The sequence below is a fragment of the Puma concolor genome, chromosome B1 (assembly GCF_028749965.1).
Source record: "Puma concolor isolate L17-30 chromosome B1, mPumCon1.1.hap2, whole genome shotgun sequence".
Classification (NCBI taxonomy): domain Eukaryota; kingdom Metazoa; phylum Chordata; class Mammalia; order Carnivora; family Felidae; genus Puma; species Puma concolor.
The window spans coordinates 207,650,118-207,673,446 of record NC_141670.1 but is presented as its reverse complement, the minus strand read 5'-3'; the positions used below and the strand labels follow the sequence as shown (position 1 = coordinate 207,673,446).

At 54.1% G+C, this 23,329-nt stretch overlaps 1 protein-coding gene across 8 annotated transcripts in view; it reads left to right on the top strand.

Moving 5' to 3' along the window:
- PCGF3 (polycomb group ring finger 3) overlaps positions 1-23,329 on the top strand; it is a 55,815-nt gene that overhangs the window by 9,007 nt on the left and 23,479 nt on the right. For 7 of the 8 annotated variants that reach the window (XR_015250677.1, XR_015250675.1, XR_015250676.1 and 4 more), the window contains exons 2-6: positions 6,357-6,397; positions 6,719-6,871; positions 11,184-11,301; positions 12,573-12,669; positions 16,065-16,120. Coding sequence is in view for 3 of the 8 variants with exons in the window: in XM_086705689.1 (XP_086561815.1) it covers positions 11,193-11,301; positions 12,573-12,669; positions 16,065-16,120 (262 nt within the window). In the remaining 5 variants the exon portion in view is untranslated. The remainder of the gene's footprint in view (positions 1-6,356; positions 6,398-6,718; positions 6,872-11,183; positions 11,302-12,572; positions 12,670-16,064; positions 16,121-23,329) is intronic. The other variant, XM_086705690.1, reaches the window with a different exon arrangement.

The window sequence follows — 23,329 nt, the reverse complement described above, 5'->3', positions numbered from 1 at the left end:
CACTGGAGCCACCGGAACACTTTGGAGAGTCTGTGCCACGGCCACCTGCTCAGGTGCGTTTTCATGGGATCCCTGGGAGCTGCGTGTGGGCAAGTGTGGCACGGTATGCCTGGACAGCGGGGCCAAATGGGGTAAGTGTGAGGGGTACAGCTGCCCCTGTCTCTTGCACACGGGTGTGAGGTGGGCAGAAGGTGCAGGAAGGATGGCGGACACGCAGAGGAAACTTGGAGATGCTGGCACCCGCGTGGAAATGCCCGGCCTTCCCAGTGAGCATAGGGAGTTGACGTCTGAATTTGGGGTCCGGGAGTGTCGAGCTGGAGGAACAGGAGGCACAAACACGGAGTTGGGGGGCCAGTGGGACGTGACTGGAAGTGAGGGTTGGCGTGGGCTCGGCCGCAGGGACTGGTGCCCGGGAGCAGCTCGGTCCGCTTGCGGTGGATGTCACTGATGTGGGCGGGCCTTGGTGCTGCTCAAGACATGTGCCTGGGATCCCACCCTGGACTGTATGTCAGGTCACTAAGTTACACCCAGATACTTGTACAAACTCTTAATTTAAGAAGTAAACATTGGGAGTAAACTCACCAGTAGAAATGACCATCAGTCTGCCGTATCGTTGAGCAGGTATTCATCGAACGCATGTTAGTGGGGTACTGTGTGATCCTCCGAGCACCCAGTGATGCAGGAGGAGTAGCCGGGGGGTGGGGGGGCACGGTGTCCCTGAGTGGGGAAGCGAGGACGAGGCCTGGGGAGGGAGCCCCGTGCAGCTTTCTGCAGGGCTGAGACCATGGTGACCTGGGGGTGATGGGATGGCAGGGGTGGAGGTGGGGCATCGGGTCCAAGTTAGGGGAGAAGGTGGAGCAGGGATTTCACTGTCCTTTGAGTCACAAACCCTTTTGAGAGTCTAAATTCAAAGCACTTTTGTTATTTCATTACTTTTTTTAAAAGCTTTGATGGTGGTATGTAGCCATGTAGAAATACATTTAAAGTTTCCTTTTTTCTCGTAATCTTGACCTGATTTCAGTGACCCAGGGAGGAACATCCGTGATCTGGTTCTGTTTATCTGGAGGTTGCGATAAATCCTGGGTGTTTGGCCCCCGTGCAGAACCCTGCTGGCGGCTCCTCCAGGCCCGGCTGGAGGACCTGGTGACGCCCTCACGGGGCGCGCTGGCTCGGCAGCTGTCAGTGCCACGGCCCCACTGGTGAGCAGGACTGCACCGCGAGCGGGCAGCAGTGTGCGAGTGAGTTAGCTGGGTGTCGGAGGGAGAGCAGTGAGGAGCCGGGGGTCTGGGAGGTAAGCCCCAGGCAAGAGGCTGCAGTGGACCAGGTGGCAAAAAGTAGGGTTCTTTCTTAAGCACCTGCTGCGTGCTGACTCGGGCCCTCTGGCCGGTGGGAGAGAGAGGCCCATCAGGTGGGGCACGGCGTGCGGAGGCAGCTTCCCTCGGCCTTACACGTAAACATCCCAGACCGTAGCAGACTGGTTTGTGAGGCGAGGGTGTTGGACGTGGGGCAGGTTCAGCAGTTTGGTGATTTTTGTGTAGAAGTAAGTACAAACAGGACTTCTAGAGTGCTTAGGTGAAGCTAGAAATCTCTCTCGTTGGTTGCTCAGTGTTGACTTCCTGAGCAGCAGCTCTGGGGTGGGCACTTGCCGGACACGACGTCCCCCAGGGAGGTGCAGCCTCAGCCTGCCTGGGGGTTCACAGTGCCATGGGAAGCGGCCTGGGCACGGCTCTGAAGATGCTGACGGCGTGGGAGTTAGAACAGCAGCTGGCTTTAGACCTGGGGTTGGGGGGCCGGGCTGGCAGGAATGGTGCACACCGGTGGCACTGGCACGGACGAGCGCTCCGACACGGACGGGCTCTGCCCGTGGATGGAGCCTGACCTGGACAGACGTTGTTAATGGACGGGGCCGGTGTGGACAGAGCCTGATGTGGACGGGGCCAGCGTGGATGGAGCCTGACCTGGACAGACACTGATAATGGATGGCCCTGATGTGGACAGAGCCTGATGTGGACGGGGCCAGTGTGGATGGGAGCCCTGATATACATGGGGCTGGCGTGGCTCATCAGGAGTCTGGACCCTTTCAGGGGTTTCGTGCAGGAAGGACATGTCTGATTGGCTTTTCTACATGTTGCTTAAACTTGTCCATGAGACTGGGTGTAGGAAGGCCTGTTCTGGATGGGTCTGCCATCCAGATGGGAGCCATGGAGTGTCCAGGGAATGGCCGTGGGCTCAGAGGGCGTGGCATTCAGGGAGGAAGGGGCAGGACTGGGGAGAGGATGGTGTGGGGAGGAAGGAGAGAAGACAGAAGGACCCCCACAGGGCAGCTGGAGCTTGGAGGTGGGGGGCGGGGGGGAGCAGGTTGGCGATTTCTTAGAAAGTTGTCAGATAGCCGTGTGTGGCTCCCCGTGGTGGGCATTTACTCCAGAGCGTCTGTCCACCCAGAGGTGTGGCCGTGAGTGTTCACAGCAGCCTTAGTCCTCACAGCCCCACAGGAAACAACCCAAACATCCATTTGCTGGTGAGTGGGCCAACAAAATTTCAGTGGATGCTGCTCAGGAGGAGAACGAGCTGTTGATGTGACAACGTGAGCGAGCCTGGAAACAGGATGAGGGAGACAATTGTGCTGTGTGACCCACGAACACAGTGCCCAGAACACGCCCCCTCGGTGCAGTTGTTGGGCAGACCGGGGGTCTCTGGGGCGAGAGTCCTCATCTCCGTCGTGGTGGTGGTTTTCAGGCAAACGTCAAAACTTACCAAGTTGTCTCTTTAAAATACGTGCAGTTTGTTTTGTCAAATATTTCTCCTTAAAAGCTGTTTAATAAAGGTTATGGGATAGATAGATGAATAATCTAGAAAAATACAACTTAGCAAAGCTAATGAAAAAGCAAGTGGATGGGACGCCTGGGGGGCTCAGTCAGTTGAGCATCTGACTCTTGATTTCGGCTCAAGTCCTGATCTCATGGTTCGTGGGATCGAGCCCCACGTCGGCCCTGTGCTGACATCTCAGAGCCTGCTTGGGATTCTCTCTCTCACTCTCTCTGCCCTCCCCTGCTTGTGTGTTCTCACTCTAGTGCAAAATAAATAAATATACTTTAAAAAAATAATTGGAAAACTTTAAGATTCTTGTAAGATGTGGTTAACGAAAGGAAGGGATGACCCCTGGGTGTTTGCACAAGGGGGTGGATGCAGGTCCCTTCTCCTGAAGGGTCCCCGGGGCAGGTGGGCCTAAGGAGGGTCCGAGCCGCACGGGAAGTTGGGACCAGCCGGAGGGGGTGCTTCCGTCGGGGACCCCACAGTCACGGAGCCGCCATCGTGCCCCGCATCTGTGGGCAAGGCACACCACATAACGCTGTCCTCACTCAGCTGCGGCTGAGGCCCGAGGGCCTGAGCTCTGGAGCCCACTTGCTGTGTGTGCTGGCACGGGAAGGTACCCCCCGTGGTTGACTAGTTATAAAAACCGCATTGTAATGCATCATATTGTAGTCCGAGGTTGGCTTTTCAGTAAAGATGGAGATCTGTGTATACATGTGAAAAGTATTTAAGGGTGAACCCACAGAGGGAAATACACCATCACGCTAAGGACGACAGCTCCTTTTTGGTGATTAGGGTTGTAGGGTTCTTTTTTTCCTTAATATTATTCTTTACTTTCCAAATCACGTTCAGTAAATGTGCGTATTGCTTTCATATTGCAAAAGAAACCCAATGTACTCACCTAAAGGACAGTAATGCAGGATGTGGGTGTGACACGGGGAGGGCAGGGCGGGGAAGTATCCACTGAGCAGTGCCCAGGGGCTCGGAGGGAGGGCGTGCTCCGGATCGCGGAGCGGTGTGCAGCAGAGCGGCCGGGACGGAGGCACTGGCCTAACAGGAAGGACTGTTCGTGGTGGAGGAGGCTGATTGGAGGGGCGGGTCGAGGTGAGTGGACAGGGAGGCAGGACCTCTTCACACAAGCATGGCTGCCTCTGGGTCCGCGGTGTGCCTGACACACCACCCACGCCCTTCTGGAATGCTCCGGCACCAGTGCAGCCAGCCTCCGTGCACCACGGCAGGGAGCCACGTGGGAGAGGCTCGGGTCTCAGACTGGAGGGGTTGGCCAGACCACGGTCGGGGCAGTGACCAGTGATCTTGGATACAGGTTATGTTGGTAGCGTCCTCGTCACTGGAATCTTGTCAAGAGCAGTTTGATGGAGTCAGGGGGTGGCAGATGCAAGGGAAAAGAGTGCGCTGGTGTGGGGGGCCTGTAACACCCTCACTGAGTTTAGCTTGCATTTTCTGGGTTACTAGTGAAGCTGAACATTTGAAAATATGCTTGTTTGGATTTCCCCTTTTGTGAAGTGCCCGTGGTTCCTTGTACGGTCCGGAGCCGATGTTGGCAGATGTCTTGTGTAAAGAACCGGACAGCAAATACCTTAGCTTTTTGGGCCATCTGGTGTCGAGAGTCCTCAGTCCCAAAGCGGTCACAGACGGCACACAGGTGAGGGGGCGCGGCAGGCCCCATCTCGCTTCGTTTCCAGGCCAGCCTTGCCGAGCCCCGTCTGGACTGTAGTCTTACCCACGGGGGTGTTTTCGTCCACCGTGGCCTCTTCCACTCTTGTGGTTTTCGATTATCTGCTGCCCTTCTCTTTAACAAAGTTGCTCTTCTTAGGGTAGTCCCTCTGTGGTTAGCGCCTTCTGATTGTTTGGTAACCTTTTCTCACTGAGGTCAAGATGATGTCCTCCTCGGGATCTTCTCTCGTTTTGAATTGTGCTTTCACACGTGGGCTTCATCCACCTGGAATTGATCGTTTGGGGGTGAGGTAGGGGAGATCCCTGTTACGAGGTAGTAAGAGTTGGTTTTCGTTTCGGTTTGCCTATTTCATCACTGGGGATGGCGTTGACGGCAGTTTTCTTCATTGTAAAATGCATTTTTTGTGGAGGTGTCGTCTACACAGCCTGAAGCTCACCACAGTCTTCGTTCGGTGTGGCTGGCGTCCCTTGGTGCATCTGTGACCGCACCCCAGTCCCGACCCCGACTGTTCATCCCCTCAGCCTTCCAGCCACCAGTCCCTGCCGCCGGCCGGTCCACAGGCACCCACATCTGCCTTTTCTAGAATCGTGTGTGCGCTGGGACACGCACTGTGTGGTCCTCGTGTCTGGCTTCTTTCCTGCAGCACAGATTTCGCCCCTTGTTCCTTTTGGTTGCTGAGAAGTACCAGCTGTGTGGATGGGGCACTTTCCGACTCCCACCACCCGTTGATGGGCACTGTAGCTGTTTCCAGTGCGGGCTGTTATGAATAAAGCTGCTTTGAACATTCAGGCATAAGCCTTTGAGTGCGTATTCGTGTTTGTGTCTCTTTTAAATTAGAGAATTTTTATTAGCTTCTAAATTGGTGAAAAGGTTTTTGGTGGGTTTTTTTAATGTTTATTTTTGAGAGAGAGAGAGAGAGAGAGCGCGCCCGCAAGCAGGGGAGGGGCAGAGAGAGTGGGAGACAAAGAAATCCAAACAGCTCCAGGCTCCGAGCTGTCAGCACAGAGCCTGACGTGGGGCTCGAACCCACGAACCATGAGATCATGACCTGAGCCAAAGTTGGACGCTCAACCGAGCAAGCCACCCAGGCATCTAAGAGTTTTTTTAAAGTCATGAATGGATAATGAATTTTATCAAATGATTTCTGTAATCTTTGGGAAGATCTTGTCATTTTTCTCCTTTTTTGTCTTTTGTGAAATTGCTTCTTTTTCTCATATTAAGCCCCCTTGTATTTTGGGGTAAACCTAGTTTGTGAGGCACGAACCTCCTTCTCAGACACTGCTGGGTCAGGTGACTCCACGTGCTGTGACTTGGACACTAATGTCCACCAGTGAGGTCAGTCTGATTTTCCTTCCAGTTCTGGTCTGGTGTGTGTGGATGTTAGTTTCGTAAAAAGAGTTGGAAAATACTGTCTTATTGATTCTCCAAGTGGGTTTGTTTGAGTAGGTTTGCTTTGGCTCCTTGAACCCTTGTGCCCTCGAGATGGTAGGCCTTCACAGACCTTCCTCCTGTCTCCTTGGGCTTCATAACATGGGATGTCCCCTGCCTGCCCCCACAACTCCCACATGCTCCCCGTGCACTCCCCTGTCTCCCACGCCCTTCCAGCCCACCAGCCCCTGGGCCTCAGTGACACCAGACTGCCACTGAGATCTGCCCGTGTGTCTTTGGTCGATCCTGGTTCTTCGCTGTCTCAATTCTTATTTTTCTCTGGGTTGTTTCAAGCAAGCAAATGAACAGGCCGGTGTAACTGGGCAAAGCCAAAGCTGCTGGTCTGGGGACGTGGGGGGAACACGGGCTCTGTGTGGTCAGCACGTGTGGGATGACGCTCGTGTGTTGTGTGTCTCCACAGGCTTCAAGATGTAGCAGAGGGCTCCGGGCTGCCGTGTACAGGTGAGTGCGGTTTGAATTTTCTTTCAGTGCACGCGAATTGCTTAAATGTACCTTGGATTGTACTTTGTGAGATTATGGTAGCCATAGAAGAAGTCAGTTCCTTCTGACTCCTTTCACACGTAATCTCTGACAGCTCTGGAGGAGATTAGGGCACAGCTACTTTACATATATTCAGGTTTTCTCTTCATTAACACTTCTGCTTGACTCTGTCGTGTTGTTTGCTACGTGGGACTCACCTAAAAATTCTAGAAAGAACTTAATGGCAGGACTGTGTGCATCAGACATAAAAGACGTGAAATAACACATGCGTTTCTGTGCCAGAAGATGGACAGAGAGCAAGGGACGGAGGGGAGGCACGGAAGCACAGACCCGCAGGGCAGAGTGCGGCCGCTGGCGAGGTGCCCCGGTGTCAGAGCAGCGGCCTGAGCGCCCAATGCGAGGGCAGGAGGAGGGGGCCGAAGACGTCTAGAGGAGGTGAGGCACGGTGTCCCCAGGGTCCCCAACCCTCCGTTCCCACAGCCGCTGGTGTCAGGTGGGGAGGAGTCCACAGCCGTGAGAAGCCCGCCGTTGAGACAGGGCCATGTGCTCACATTCGCTGTCGACATCCCCTACGTCCCTCCTGCAAGGAGGTCGGAGACGGGCCAGGCGAGGTGTCTCAGGGTTTGCCGGCGGGTGCAGCTTGTGGAGGGTGCGGGACTGAAAGCTTTGCACCCCTTTTGCTATTTGCACCCCCACCTGGTGTCCAGTGTCCGGTGCTGAGCAGGGGCCACCGAGCATGGGAGGTGCAGGGACGGTGACAGTGGACATTTCCCTCCTGAGTGCAACTCCTTGTGGGCCTGGGGGCAGGACGGTGGCTGGCCATGGGGCCCAGCGTGGGCCGAGCGGGCACTCGGCGGCAGGGGTCTCTCAAGTCCGCTCTCGTCTCCGAATGCGGTGGTCAGCAGGCAGAGGGTTCCTCTTCCAGGCTGTCAGGGCCGTCCCCTCAGCCAGGCGCTGCGCTTGGGTGGCCCGCCCCTCCACCTTCCCTTGTCCCCGGTGACCTCCCTCCCTCGGGGCTCATCCGGGGTTCCCTGGCGGTGAGACTCTTGTAGCGGGAGTCTCCGAGGGATGCTGTGTCTTTTGCAGCTTGAAGGCTCTCCTGCCGCCCATCTGGTGCCCACCTGCTGTCACCTGGTCACTCAGTAAGTGACGTCTACGCAGTGTCTCCACACTGAGGCCCTGCTCTCACTCTGCCTGAAAAGTGGTAGGGGGTCTTTGAGACTGAATCTTCTCTTCCTCAACAAAGCCTCCACTGGTGACTCCCGAATAAATTGTCACCGCAATTACTAAGGTGGTGGTGACTCCTACTCCACACGATCAGCTCACCTTCTGGAAAGACACGTGTTCCTTTCTTACTCATCTGTCTCCCTGTGGACTCGTGAGCTTCTGGGTTATTCTGTCGATTATAATCTGATTCATTCTGTTCACCTAACGATAGTTACTGCTTATCTTGAAGTTCTAGTTGCCCCGGGGTGTCTAGTGGGGCCCCTTTGAGCTGGGGCCAGGACCCCTGCTCCACTTCTGTTACCTTCCGGGCCCAGCCTTGGGTCAGTCACCTACTCACGCACCCTGGTTCGTCGTGGTGGATAGTGCTGTAAGCTGGGACCTAGGCTGCCAAGGAGCGCTTACTCCCAGGCCCTCTCAGTGGATAGAGCTGGGGAGTGGGTGTGGAGTCCACAGCCACATGCACCCACACGTCTTTATCTCTTTACCCACCTGCTCATAAGCATGAGCTCACACTGACCCTGGTCCCTCAAAGGGGCCAAAGGCCCTGTCAGTGCCGGCGTGACCGTGGCCTCTGTTTTGTCCTTATGAATCTGCTTGTCACCCTCATGCAGGGCCACGCCAGTCTTCTCCACGTCGTTCTGATTTCAGCGTGTGTGCTACTGAAGCGAGCACTGTTGTGGCTTTCGTTTCATGGTTCAGTTACCTGGGGGTTGGGAAGACACTTTGTCGATGAGCACATTCCTGTCTGACGGGAATATTTGCGTGTGGTCACATCCTCAGTGGCTGGCTTGGAAACAGCTCCTATAGAGGGCTGTGGACATGAGGGCAGCACTCCCTGGGGCCAGCGCGGGACCTCACGTCAGAGTCCTTCATGTCGGCAGGGCCCCGTTTCCTGCTCTGCTTTGCTGGGGATGATTCCTGGATTTCCCTTCTCTCAGGTTGTTCTCTATCTGTCTTTTTTTTTTTTTTCTTTTTCCTGGCTCCACACGGTGGTGCTGGGTTCCCAGGTCAGTCACCTGGCTGGCCTCAGTGCACACACTCGCTGAGGACAGGCTTTACTAGATTCCTAGTCACGTCCGTGAACCCTGACCCACAGACACACCTCGCTGCAGGGAGTTAGGAAGGGTCATCTCCAGTGGAGACCGTGTGTCTGCTGCAGCCTGATGTGCAGGGAGGAGAGATGTGGGCGAACGCCCAAGAGTGTCAGCTTCCACCTCACTCTCCGTGGAAAGCCCAAAGCGGTACTGTGGTCGAGAGACCCGCCGCGTTCCATCAGCGACGTTAGTGGGGCGGTCTTGCTGATTGCATTCGTTTGCTCTGATAGTTTGTGGGTGCCGCTGGGTCTCAGGATGGGTGACAGTGTGCCTCCAGATCCTTGCTCCCTCCGGGTCCCTCACCGCCTCTTCCAGCCAAAAGCCCTGGCCGGGCCCCCATGCCGCGCTGCACGGTGGCGGGCGTGGCGGGCATTTGCCCTCGGACTTCACGCGAATGGAAGTGGGTCTGAAGTCCTCCAAGTGGTTTGCTTTCTTTTTCATTTTCCTTAAATGGCATTGAGCAGTGAATGTCCTCGCTGGCGGCCTGGGAGCCGTGTGCGCGATGGCCGCTGGGTGCGGCCAGCCACCCTCAGTGATGCCTTTGACTCTGATGTCTCGGAGCATCTGTTTCTGTTAGTCATCTTACCGGGAAGACATCCGTTCTGTAAGTATTTTCTGGAGCAGCGTTTTGTGTGGGTTTCCTGCTGCTGCTGCTGCAATGAAGGGCCACAGGCTCGGTGGCTACAGCAGCACAGATGTGTCCCCTGACGGTTCTAAATGTCAGGGGTCCAAAAGGGTCTCAACTGGGCTATAGTGAAGGTGCCCGCGGGGCTGGCTCCTTCTGGCTTCAGGGGAAAATGGATCTTTGTCTCTTCCAGGCACTCCACCCTTGGTTCATGGCCAGCAGCCTACCACTCCCAGTCTCTCTGACTCGGACCCTCCCATATCCCTTTTAAGGGCCCTGTGATGACAGGGGGTCTGTGGGGTCATCTGGAACCATCTCCCAGCTCAAGGACTTTTTGCCTTGTGAGGTGACACGCAGATTTTGGAGTAAGACATGTAGTAGGACAGTAGTTACACCTCCTGACACAGCTCCAGAGATGCGGTGACAGAACCCAACCTCACGGAGCCTGTGGTCTAGCCAGGGAGACGGAGAAAGCTCCGAGATAGAGACAACATGTCGGCACTTTGGTGCACAGATGATTGGACTTTGACGATGCCATGTTGTATGCAGTGCTGATGTTCTGTGTGATAGTGACAGGGATCAGCAGGCGGCCCAAGGTGGGGGCTTCTGTGTGCCCCCTGCTTCTGGGCCTGGGCTTTCCTGAGCCAAGAGGCTCCTGAGCCCCGGGGAGGGGTCCTGGAGGGCTGATTGGGCTTTCCCTGGACAGGGCAGAGGGAAGTGGGGGAGGGTCTGGAGCTCATGCCGGCTAAATGAAATCACTTTCCGAGCCAGTCCTCGGTGGCAGTTTTCTGTGATTTGCCATTTGAAACAATTGCAGCGAACATCTTTTTTTTTTTTCCTTTTTCTTCTTTTAACGTTTACTCATTTTTGAGAGACAGAGAGAGACAGAGTGCAAGCAGGGGAGGGGCAGAGAGAGAGGGAGACACAGAATCTGAAGCAGACTCCAGGCTCCCAGCCGTCAGCACAGAGCCCGACGTGGGACTCAAACTCATGAACTGTGAGATCATGACCTGAGCCACAGTCAGATGCTTAACCGACTGAGCCACCCAGGTGCCCCTGCGGCAAACATCTGTTGAACTTGTCCAGTTATTACGATAAATGTCTAGAATGGGATGGCTCCTGTTCCATCTGGGCACATCTGGGCCCCTCTTACTGCCTGCTTCCCTGGGCCTTGTCGGGACTGGACATTGACTTTCCTGACCCTTCTGATGTCAGAATCACGTGGTGTGACTGTTTGTATCAAGGTCTCATCGAAGGACTTTGCTTCTCCTTCAGGTTTGGCCAGTGCTGCCCTTGCTGGTGCCCGTTGGGGTCATTCATCCCCTAGGTTTACAGAAGAGCCAGGAGCTCTAGGAGTGACCCCTCAGCCTCCTGCCCCAGACTCAGCACAGCCCGCCTATTCTCCCAGCCTGTCTCCCTGCACCTTCACGATCCTCCTTCACTTGCCTGCCGCCTCACCAGCTGGCCTCAGCTCAGTCCTGAGCAGGAGGGGTCAGGGGAGCCGAGAGGGACAGTGCCACAGGTGGTTAAGGGAATAGTAACGTTTGCAGAGTGCTGCCCATCAGGTGTTCGGCGGGACAGTCCCAGTCCTCTGTGAGAGGACTTTTGGCAGTTCCTTCTCCAGACGGAAGTCGGCCCACAGAGCCTTTGTGGCTTGGACCTGCCGTGGCAGGTGGCAGCCTCTGTCCACATGATGCTGTGCCCTCCTGGAAGGATGTGCCGTAACTTGATTTACATTTAGCCTGAACCTTTGACAACACATGGGAGTATTTCAGATATTGATACTGGTTTTCTCTTCTAGAAGCCAAAGATGTTGACCAGAAAGATTAAACTCTGGGACATAAATGCCCACATCACCTGCCGCCTGTGCAGTGGATATCTCATCGACGCGACCACGGTGACCGAGTGTCTGCATACGTGTACGTGGAGAATATTCTAGAACATGGCCTTTGACAGCTGTGGGGGTGTGTGTGTGTGTGTGAACTATCTGCATATGTGTATGGTGGAATGATCTAGAACATCCCTTTGACACCTGTGGGAGGTGTGTGTGGACTGTCTGCATATGTGTATGGCGGAATGTTCTAGAACGTGGCCTTTGACAACTTCCAGCCTTATGCTTTCTTAATACTTGTGGTTTCTTATTTTTCCTTCCTTCCTTCCTTCCTTCCTTCCTTCCTTCCTTCCTTCCTTCCTTCCTCCACCAAAAGCTTTTAGCTCAAGCACAAAGCAAAACACAGAAGCAGGAATAAAGATCTTAAAAATAAATCCGAAAAATTACTTCAAATTAAAAACATTGTGGGTAATTTCAGTAGAGATACCATTTAGGAAAGCTAAGTACAGGAAAAATTTAATTATTTCTATATAACAGCAAAACCAGTAACTGTTATGACAGAATATTCATTTCTAGTGGACAGAAATGCTTACTTTTTAAATTTTTCCAAATGAATTCCTTAAACGTTTTAAACACAAGAATGTGGTTCGGCTCCTCACGACTAATAAGCCTGTGTTCTGATGTTTAGAAGACTCTTAGCTGTGCTGAGCTTGTGGTTTTAATGCCCCAGCTCAGCAGGAGATGCTGCTGTTTACCCCGAAGCATAGTCACCGCTGGGGTGGTTGAGGAGTCAGGCCGGAGTGTCTCCGCTGGCTGTGGTAGGCACGCCGTGTAGATAGGGTCCTTGCAATACAGCCGATGCGTGTAATGCAGATGACTTTTGACTGTGTGTTTTCCACTTCAGAAAATAAAATATTTGACCCCTTAGGTAGAACTTTCATTTTAAAGGTAACTATAGTTTTTGGATTATTATTTTCATTGAATTGCCTTGAATTTTGGTGTACAAAGAAAATCTTGTGATCTTTTTTTACACACATGAAAATTGTAATTATTGGCCCCTATGGTGAAGATATTTGGGGGAGACAAGTACTTTCTGATGATTTCTCAGCTCTTGGCCTCTGAACACCTATTCACTTAGGTTCTTCGCCCCTCTTATCCCTGCACCTCAAATCTGCCGAGTGAGGCCGCTGACTGAGCGCCTGGGGCTTCTCCGTCGTTGCTGAGACCTGAGAGGTGGCTGCTTCATCACAGCAGCCACGTGCGAGGTGGCCTGCGCCTCAGCCCCCGTGTGTGCCGAGCCCGAGGGGGTGCTGGCATCTCCCTCCCGGGTTACTTTCTGACACAAGTGTGCTTTTGCAGTCTGTCGGAGCTGCCTGGTCAAGTATTTGGAGGAGAACAACACCTGCCCCACGTGTAGGATCGTGATCCACCAGAGCCACCCGCTGCAATACATTGGGTAAGTGTGCCCAGGTCCCGGTCCCAAAGCCACAGCTTCCGGCATCTCCCGGTGTGTCAGGGACCCGCCCAGCACGGGACACGTACGGCAGCCGATCCAGCCAAGTCAGGCCAGTGAGCGCTGGGGCTGTTCCCACAAGTTTCCAGGAATATTTGCTCAAATTGAGTATTTTGAGGAACCTCAGGACACACCTGTATTTCACTAGTCTTGCAATAAATTGGCTGAAGTTTACTCTGAAGTGGACAGCAGCCCCTGGTCCACCTTCCTGTCATGGGACAAGTGGTCCTAGGCCCCGGGTGGCTGCCCCCTGTGTGTGGCCTGCGTCTTGCTCCCTGCAGCTGGTGCTGCCAGGAGTCACCTCCTTTGGTTTCGGGGAGATCGGACCCCCTTGGAATCAGCACCATTTGTGAGGGAGGCGCCAGGGAGTTGGCACGACCAGACTTGGGGGTCAGGCTATGATGGGCAGGAAGTGCTGGCTTATGGCTTTTATGCAGAGTTTTAAATGACTTCAGATTTGGCCGGGGGGGCGGGGGGCGCTCTAAAGGAAGCCAAGCGCTGCCCGCACCACATGGGAGCAGCAGAGGTAGGGCTGAATATATGTTTTGAAGGAAGAGAGGGACGTGTGTCTCTCCACTGCCCAAGTGGTGAAGTATGTCGTGTGCGCACAAGGCGTTTAAAAACACACGAATGGCTTATAGCGGCACAGCAAGAAACCACTCCCAGATGGAGAAGGAGAAATCACCAGACCCAGAAGCCCCCGCCCCACCCTGGCCGCTGTCCCCACACAACATAGCTTAGTCTCCTGCGGTCCGGCTCGCTACATGGGGAACCAGCTGTGTTTTCGTGGCCTTTGCCCTTGACCCAGCCTGTTCTCCAGACTGGTCTCTGTTAGTGGGGAGGTCTGTGCAGGTGGACATCAGGGTGTCCTCTGTGGGCCCTCCGTGCTGCTCTGGGCATTCCCGTGCAGGTGTCCCCCCTCTGTCAGCCCTCCGCAGGCTGCTGGGCTGTGGAGCTCCCGTGCCTTCCTGCGCGCTGCTGGGCTGCTGGGCTGCTGTGCCGCGCACCGTCTTGATGTGTCCTGTGGGTGCCTGTGGACTGCGTTCTGGCCACGTGGTGGCTCCGTAGGGTATCTTGGCCTGTCGCCCTGATTACCAGTGAGGACGGTCCTTTCTCAGATGTCACCTGGCCACTCGGGCTGCCGGGAGATGTCTCTTCACATCTCATTTTTCTCTTGGGCTCTTTATTTTACTTGTTTGCTTTGAAGAAATGCTTTGTATGCTCTGGGTACTAATTGTTGGCAGTGTGTGCACGTTACCTGCGTTGGGGGCATAGTCTTGCGGAGCGCGGGGTTGCTTTCCTGACATGAACTGTAGAAGGCAGGTGGTGGGGGGGGCTTCGTGCTCGTGGGAAGCTGTAGAGACCCTGCCCCCACCCCCACCCCGTGCTCTGGGGAGACAGCAGGCAGGGCTGTCTGGAGAACTGAAGCCCTTTAGCAATCTGAGACCCCAGTGTCCCAGGCAGAGCCTAGCCTGCTAACACACAGGAGGGGGCCGATGGGAAGAGAGCTGGCCAGGTGTGCAGGCCTGAGTCCAGAGGGCCAGGGCCAGTGAGACGGAGGTGCAGAGCTGGCAAAGATGCGCGGCCCCAAGGCCTGCTGTGGGCCCTGGGCTCCGGGGTGGCTCTTTCCTGGCAGTCCTGTCCCTTGCTGTTTGCTCCCTGTGCTCTGCCTAAAGCTACACTGGCCCAGGGTGGTTTTCTTCTTCTCCCCTCCCGATGCCAACTCTGCACTTGGCTCAGAGCCTTGTTCCTGACGCAGCTTCTCCAGCCACACCTGGCCCAGCCTCCTGCTCGGATTCGCTACCCCCCACTGTGCAGCTGCCCCAAGGGAAGGGCTCTCAGCTTGGGGCTGGGGCAGTGTGGGGAGAGGGCAGTTAGGGCAGGGCAGCGGGGCCTGGTGGCACCGTGCGGGGCCCCGGGCAGTGACTTAGGCCTTACGAGGTGGGGTGATGCCGAGTGGTGCTGGCCGCAGGCGGGTGCTGGGCCTGAGCTCCTGGTGCCTGTTGGATCCCTGAGGCAGCTCCACACTTCAGGCCTCATCTTAAAGCCAAGGGCTCTTGTCACGTGGGCCCATTAGAGACCTCGGCACAAGCGAAGGGCTGGGAGAGGGTGTGTGGCCTGTGGCCTAGAGTGTAAACACGAAAGCCTCTTTCAAGGGGCTGCCCCTCCAAGAGCCTGGATGTGGCTGACACCAAGAGAAGCGCGCTGTGCTGTTCTGTCCTGCCTGCCAGCACCCTTTCCAAGGAGAGCCCCCCCAACCCCTCCCCTCGGCCCTATGGGTCTGTGGCCAGGCAGGCAGGGCCTGGCACGGTCATTCGGAGGACCCAGAGTCAAGCTCTGTGGCGGGGATCTCTCCACCATCCTCTCCTCGTGCAGTGGGGGGAGCTTTCCACAAAGCCGTGGGGGTGTCCTGCGTGCTGCGGGCCGGCTGTGGTCCATAATCTTCGCTGTGGGCACGTGTGCATCGTGGTCGGAAATTTGAGAAACCCTGCTTTGGTGTGCCACAACACAGGCTGAGATGTCAGACTGATGTCTATTAGAACTTAAAAGTTCTTCCTGGAAATGGCGAATGAGGGTCTCTGCAGGCCCTGGTGACCCGCCGTTTGTGGCCTAACCGTGAGCCCACTGAGTGGCTGCTGTGTGCCCAGCCCTGGACTAGCCCTGACAGCTAAATGTCTAGAAGTTTTGTGGAACCCCATCGTTTGTCCGTTATTTACATGCTACTTGTCTGGGTACTTACAGGTTTTCATTTTAACGCATGATGTTTGGAAATTAACGTTGATTTGAAAAGTTACTTAAACATATTAATAAGTTATGTTTAAAAATAGCAAACTGGAGTAGAAACTATATTTGAAATACTGTGCTTATATAGCCTTTTCAGAAAACCTTTATAGGTAGATCTTAAAGACCACAGGGAGGGCCTGATCTTAGGGCCTTTCCTCTACATTATTCAGAACATGAAAGAAAAGTTTCCTGTCTAGTGGAGGCCCAGGAGGCACCGGTGGAAGAGGTGGGGGTGGGGGCCTGTGTGGCCCCTGGAGGCTGCATCTCTGGGTGTCCGGACCACATTCAGCAGGCAGAGGGCACTCATCATCTAGAGGGTCTTGTCTGTGCCGCCATTCCTTGAAACCTCTAGAACCTGAATTAAATGATACATTGATTCAGGTTGTTTATAACTTTTGCTAGCACAAACATTTTTTTAAGTGCAAACTAGAAGCAAAACTCAAGCAAAATTTCAAATTCGCGATTGTGGAGTCTGATACCGTTAATGGAAAATGCGCACGGATTGTGGAAGTGGCGTTTCTAGCTAACCTCACCTGTTATGTTCTCTTTGCCAGTCATGACAGAACCATGCAGGACATTGTTTACAAACTGGTTCCAGGCCTTCAGGAAGGTAAGTGTCAGAACGTCCACCTGGACCCCTGAGTCTGCGGCTCAGCCTCTGAGCACTTTGCTCCTGGGGGTCCCGGCCCCGTCCCCTCTTTGGGAACAGCACCATCTCGCTTGTCCCTGCTCTGAACTCGTGAGCGCCGTGTTGCTGGCTTCTCCCACCGTCTCTGTCTTGCTGAGCGTGCTGCCTTGTTGGGGCAGTGGGGGCACAGCAGGGCACGGGGGCAGCCTCCTCAGTCACGCACACGGACGTGAAGCCGGTAACAAGTGTGTGGATAAAGTTTGACTGTATTTAAAGCCAAGTCTCACTGAGAATGAAGAAGAAACATTATGCAGTGCGAATACCCTCAAAGTGGAAATGGCTGTTCTTTTTCAACCTTTTCTGCAATTCCGAACGCAGAGACTGTTGCTCCCCCTCTTTGTGGGGCTGGTGATGGGGGAGGGGAGGGAGACACTGGCCTCAGAATCCCACTCAGGGTCTGATGGTGGACGGGCGTGGTGGTGCTGGCTGATACAGCTCAGGTACACTTTCTTTTAAAGATAAGATATGTTAGGGATTCACTTGCAAGGGCTGTGTTTTCTCATTGTAATGTTTCGGAAGAGGGTTAAAATTTAAAATACAGCTTACTACCTTAGATCAAGAGATAGATATTACACCTGGCTTTTCCTATAGAACTGTTCCCCCGCCCCCGGTTTATTTATCCTTGAGAGAGAGAGAGAGACAGAGACAGAGCGTGAGTGGGGCAGGGGCAGAAAGAGAGGGAGACACAGAATCCGAAGCAGGCTCCAGGCTCCGAGCTGTCAGCACAGAGCCCGACGCAGGGCTCGAACTCACGAACCGTGAGATAACGACCCGAGCCGAAGTCGGAGGCTTAACCGACCGAGCTACCCAGGCTCCCCTCGTACAGAACTTAAAGAATAATACTGTTAAGGTCTTTTTTGTGCCATTCACCAATTCACTCATACAAGAAGAATTCAAGTTTCCCGTATAATGCGGACAGAAACAATCTTTTGATACCTAAAAGTTTTTGAGTCCTCAGAAAAGGCAAAGAATACGTCAAAATAAAATGCCAGTACCTTGAAAAATGATCACAGGGTGTTTTAAACATAAGAGCAGGCAGAACCACATGTAGAACCCCATGTGTTTATTGCCCAGCCCCTGCAGCTCACGCAGAGCCCCGTTTCATCCTCTGCTTCCAGCCATCTTCCTGTCCCAGAAGATACCCTCTTTGTAACACGAGTAACCACAACACTTTGTAAACCTAAGGAAGTAATAGTAATCCCTTAGGATCAAGTACCTGCTCAGCGTCAGCATTTCTAGCTGCCTCATGAACACCACATGTTTTGAGTTTCCTTGTTGTCGTTTATTTTAATCAGGGTCCAGGTCAGGTCAGCCCCCAGGCCGACTGCTCTGCCCCCTCTCAGCCCCTCCTGTCACCAAGTCTGGACTTGCTGAGGAGGCCCCATTCCTGTGAACCGCTGGCGTCTGCAGGCCCGACAGGATTCTGGCTCGTGTTTTTGGGAAGCCCACCCCCGGGGGTTATTCCGCCTGGACGGGTGCAGTCGGCCTGGCTCCCGTGTCACCCCAGCCGCTCTGCCCCGGCAGAGCATCAGTCCACGATTCGTTAGAAGTGGCCGACCCGTGCCTGTCCTGGCGCCCAGCCCGGCCCGCGTGCCAGGTGGACCGCGGGGTTCCTGAGGCCCATTTTGTACCGACCGGCAGATCGGGGCCTGTCTTTCCTTTGCGCACGGCACGCTGCCTTAGTTCTGACCTCTCCGGCCACAGTCAGGGCCGTGTAAACGTACACGTGTGTTCACAGTGCTTCGTGGTCCTTGTCCTTTCTGAAGCTCGCGCCCCCCCCCATTCTCCCCCTCCCCCATTGGCAGCTCCCGATACTGCCCTGGGAGTCTGGGGTGACCGGGCGGGTCCCAGGCTCCTCCTGTTGACTTCCTGCCCCAGGCAGTGCCGGCCATCTCCCCACGGAGTCCAGGTGCCCTCAGTGTAGGGGTCGCCCGGTGACAGAGTTGTAATGGAGGGTTTGTGAAGAACGTGGTGCGGGTGTGTGATGACCCCGCATGTGGGACGTGCCCCCTCTTGCCCCTCGGGCAGGGTTTCTCTTCCAGCAGGCACTCAGCTTCTCTCTTGCTCAGGCTCTCGGTCGCTTGCTGCCCCTAAGTAGAAGGAAACCCTTCCCGGCGGGAGGGCTTCCTCACACAGTCTGTCTGCTTGTGCCAACAGTCGCAAACCCGGTTTCTCAGACGGAGGCCCCTTCCTGGCAGACGAGCTTCAGCTGACAAGGGCCGGGGGCAGCAGGACGCCTGCCCGTGCCGCCGTCCAGGCCTCCCGAGTGGCCGCTCCCCTGGGTTCGCTCCCTGCTGCTGGCCCCGCACCAACTCTGTTTCTCTGTTCCCTTGTAGACAAGGCCTTTTTGCCAGAGAGTTCATTGTTCAGTGGTCTGTTTCCTTTTTCAATAGTTTTTAAAGACCTGTCTTTTAGAGGCAGCATTTTAAGTTTGTATTTACTTTGAGAGAAAGAGCATGCATGCACGCGAGCAGGGGAGGGACAGAGAGAGACAGGGGGAGGGAGAGAACCCCAAGCAGGCTCCACACTGTCGGCACCCAGCCCGACACGGGGCTCGATTCCACCAACCATGAGATCATGACCTGAACCAAGATCAAGAGTCAGACGCTCAGCTGACTGAGCCCCCCCGCAGGCGCCCCAAAGAGGCAACATTTTATAAAATTTATCAAATTATTTTTTTATGTTGAGCCACCCCCTCCCTTCTTTGCCTCATACTGCCCAGCTGGCTTCTTCTGCCGGCATGGCCGGGACGCCGGGCTGGGCCCTGTCGTGAGGATGGCTGCGTGGGGTTTGCTCACTCCCGTATGCCTCCTGAGGGACACTCAGGACGTTCTCGTCCTTGGCTTTAACAGAAGAGGGGGTGCGGTGACACCTTTCGCGTAATTTTGTGCGGATGTGGGTGGATGTATTTGGCTTTATTCTGGAAGTGCAATCACTAGGCCAAGGCTTCTGCATTATTTCTTTCTCTTGCCTTTTCGCCCTGGCTGGAACAGGGTTGGCAAACTGCAGGCCAGATCGGGCTTGCTGCCCATCTTTCCATGGCTTGTGAGCCAGGAATGCTTTTTATACTTTTAAATGGTTAGAAAAAAGTCAGTAATACTTGTGATGTGAAAATCACAGCTCGCTCGCTCCTGTACCGTTTGTGTTCACGTCACAACGCAGAGCAGCAACCGGCGGCCGACGGGATGTGCACTGTGGCCGCTCCTCGCGCTGCAGAGCTCAGAAACGCAGTGCTAACTCGACGGTGTTTCAGGAGCCATGTGCGCCACTGGTGCGACTCTCCTTGTTGCCAGTTCGTACCCGTCATGTCGAAACAGGAAGAAGGGAGGTATGGACTTCAGATGTTGCCCTTTTAAGCCACAGTGAAGCGTGGACGGTTTTGTGCTCGTGAGCCGACTGCGCCATGAGGCGCGGCCGTGCCGAGCTGGAGGGGCAGAGCGTGTGCAGGCATCGCCAGACGAGTACACGGCGCTCCCAACGCACAGGAAAGCGACGTTTGGAAAGAACTGAAAATATCAAACGGAATACCTCATCGCGGAAATAAAATGTGGATATCAGGCTACAATCGAAGTAGGTTTCTGACTGACTCCTTTGTTAAGCCAAACGAGGAAAGCCGCTTCGTAACGTAAGTTAATCAGATCTCGTTTGATTGTAGCCGCTGAGCCGGTGCGTCCAGAGAAGACGGGCTTGTTTTGGGGAGGGAGCCTCTGGGAGGCAACATCAGGGGTCCACGAGAAAACGAGGCAGGCGGTTTTGAGTGGTTTTCCTTGGCCTTGGTGTCGCCAGTCTGCTCAGTTGTTCATTTGGTGAGTCCGAAGTGACTGAAGAAATAACATCTCTGAACAGTCTGCAGAGAGCAGCTGCGGGCAAGAGTGTCGTCCGGGGGGTCCAGAAAATACTAATTCAGTGCAGCCTGAAGTGGGGTCTGCCAAGACGTGTTCCGTCCAGCGGCACTAGAAGCGTCTGGGGGTCAGGAAGCTGCTAACTCGGACAGACTAACCGAGCTGGCAAGAGTGTGAGGTATTCAGAGGGCATCGTATTCTGCATCAGAGCAGGTACTCTGTGGACGACGAGTCTTTCATAGGTCACCGAACCAGCGGAGTCCGCGGCAGGCTTCCTTCACTCTTTCAGATGTCACTGTCACCAGGGAGATGAATTTGTCAGGAGTGGAGCCTAAACACCCTGACTTTCTCTCCCAGATGGCACTTTAATAATGGCTTAGTAGTGGTGAGTGTGTGTGTGTGTGTGTGTGTGTGTTGTTGTCATTTTGAGCTAAGGACAAATTGAAGTTTTTTGGAATGGAAAGAAGTTCCTTTAACCTGGAATGACTATGGAAATTAGCTTTTGCTGAAGATTTGATATGTTTCCCAACATTACGTTGGGATGAATTCAGCCCAACATCATAAGGCACAACAGGACTACTTGTATGCAAACCTCTGTTGCGAGTGAAGTCGCTCAACAGCAGTGAGTGCTGTCCGTGCTACGTGACTTCAGACATCCTGCTTTCAGAAGAGGGGCAGCGAGATCTCTGATCCCATTCAGGTTTGTCGCAGGCTGATCTGAGCTCTGGCTCCAGGCCCAGGAGCTCAACACACATGCGAAGGCAGTTTCCATATTTCGGAGTCCATTAACTGTGCCACGGAGGAGCTTTCGTCCGCCCTCTGCCGGGTGCGCTGGCTTGTGGTTGGCGCCACAAAGGCCAGCACCAGGAGGAGAGTCTGACGGAGCTCCCTGAGCGCCCCCACGCTGACGCACGAGCCACACAAAGTCACATGCTTGTGGACTGAGGTCAGCATTTCCGTATGAAAAGACACTTCCAAAAATGAAATGTGTGAAATATCATCGAGATGAACACGTGTAGTCAGTTTTGATGATAAGGAACACTAACTTTTAACACCAATTAAATATTATTCCCCCTAAAAGGAGCCCATTCTTCCTGTCAGTAGCCTATATTACAAAAATTGTACTCAGTTATAATTACTGTTTTTTGAATTTCGTGACTTCTGGTTTCTACTTCCTCATATAAGGAACTCGGAAGTCTCCACTTTGGTCTAACAAATAAAAAGCTGAACAGCCCGAGAAGCCAGCCAGCTTTCTTGGATCATAAAGAGGGAGGGACACAGGGCAAAGTTCTGCATCAAGAGTAGAGAGACTGACAGTGGATTTGGGGACACGGCTTCCCGGAGCAGAAGCCTCTGCAGGAACCAGCTCAGGGCTGAAAACCTGAGCTGTGGTTGTGGAGCTGCTGGAGGCCCCGTGTGGACAAGTCTGGAAAACCTGTAGGAGATGTAATCACGGCCAGGGCCTCACGGTATCGTGAACGTCACCTCCAGGAGCTCGGCTGAGGTCTCTCAGCAAATATCAGAGAGAAATCTCTCATGCTTCCAGCAGGGGGTAGAAAAGGAGCCATTCTGAAATATTTCTAACAAGGCCTGCCCCCGGGGACACTAGTTAACCAGAGCCAACCTGAGCAAGGGGAGCCGGTCAGTTCCGCTCAGCCCTCCCCACCGAGGGAGAGAACACAGCTGGGAAGCTCTGGTGACGGTCAGTGTGGAGGCGCCACCCACGGAGCCCTTCCCCCGCCCACCCTGCCCCACATCACCGCGGGCCTGGGCACACCAGCTCTCTTCCCTGGCACATCACATCTGGCTCACAAGAAAAAAATCAACAGGGCACACTAAAAGACAAAAACACAGTTTCTAGAGACAGAGGAAGCGTCAGAACCAGACATGTCAGGGATGCTAGTGTCGTCAGACTGGAATTTAAAACAACCGGGATAGGGGTGCCTGGGCAGCTTCAGCTCAGGTCATGATCTCATGGTTCAGTTTGTGAGTTCGAGCCCCGTGTCGGGCTCTGTGCTGACAGCTCGGAGCCCGGAGCCTGCTTCGGGTCCTGTGTCTCTCGCTCTCTAACCCTCCCCTGCTCGCACTCTGTGTGTGTCTGTCTCTCCGAAATGAATCTTAAAATAAAAAATAACAACTGTGATACGTGTGCTAAGGGCTCTAACTGGTAAAGCGGACTGCATGCCACAACAGGTGGACGGTGGAAGCAGAGAGAGAGAAATGCTGAGAAGGAGCAAAAGATGCTGGAGCAGAAATGAGGAAAGCCTCAGGTGGGCCTCCTAGTAACAGGACTTGTATGTGGAAGAATCTCGAGGCTGAGGACCTGTCAGCAGAGACTCGGAGGCTGAAAATGAAAGAGCACACACTAAAACAAAGCCAAAATCTCTGAGGACGTGGGATGGCCCCAGAGGTGTGTTGTGTGTGTAATGGGAACAGGAGAAGCAGAAGAGAAGAGTGAGAAGGAACAGCAGTGAAATGAGAATGATGAGATTTTCCCCAAAGTAATGTCAGACACCCAACCATGGATCCAGGAAGCTCCGAGAACACCAGACAGGGTAAATACCAAACGCACAACACCTATGCATGCTCTTTTCAAGCTACAGAGAAACAAAAACAAGCCAGAGTACAGAGGAACAAAGATCAGAATTCACCTGACTTCTCCTCCAAAACTGTGCCTGCAAGGAGAGTGGAGGGTGAAATGTTTAGTGTTGAGAGAGGAAGGCATCCACCAAGAATTCTGCACCCTGAGGACTTACTCCCCAGACGTGGAGAAGTAAAGACTCAGTCAAACAGAGATGAAGGGAGTTTGTTGTCTCTAGACCAGCTTTGCCAGAACAGTTCCACGAAGTTCTTCAGAGGAAGTGTAGGTTGGAAACTCTGACCCACAGGAAGGAGCAGCAGTGAAGGTAAAGTGAGAACTTTGGTTTTTCCAAATCTGACAGGTGACCATTTATTCAAAGTGATAAGGAGCAAGAATGTACTCAATTACTTACTATGCTTGTGGACGTGTGTATATTTCAATAAAAGTGCGCCTTCTTCCTGTTATACAAGTGCCTGCCTCATTTCACAGTTTTGCTGCTGAGCTCACACATCCCCTCCTCTAAAGACGTTTGTCAGCCTGAGCTCTGACTGTGACGTTGAGTCCGAATGGCGAGCGTGGACGTGGACGTGGGTGGGGCCGGGGTGGGAATGCAGTCCACCTTCCACACCCGAGTGTGAGGTCGGCCATGGGGCCCCGTAGGTGCCCTTCGTCATTGAGGAGGTGCCGAGAGCGTCAGGAAGGGACACT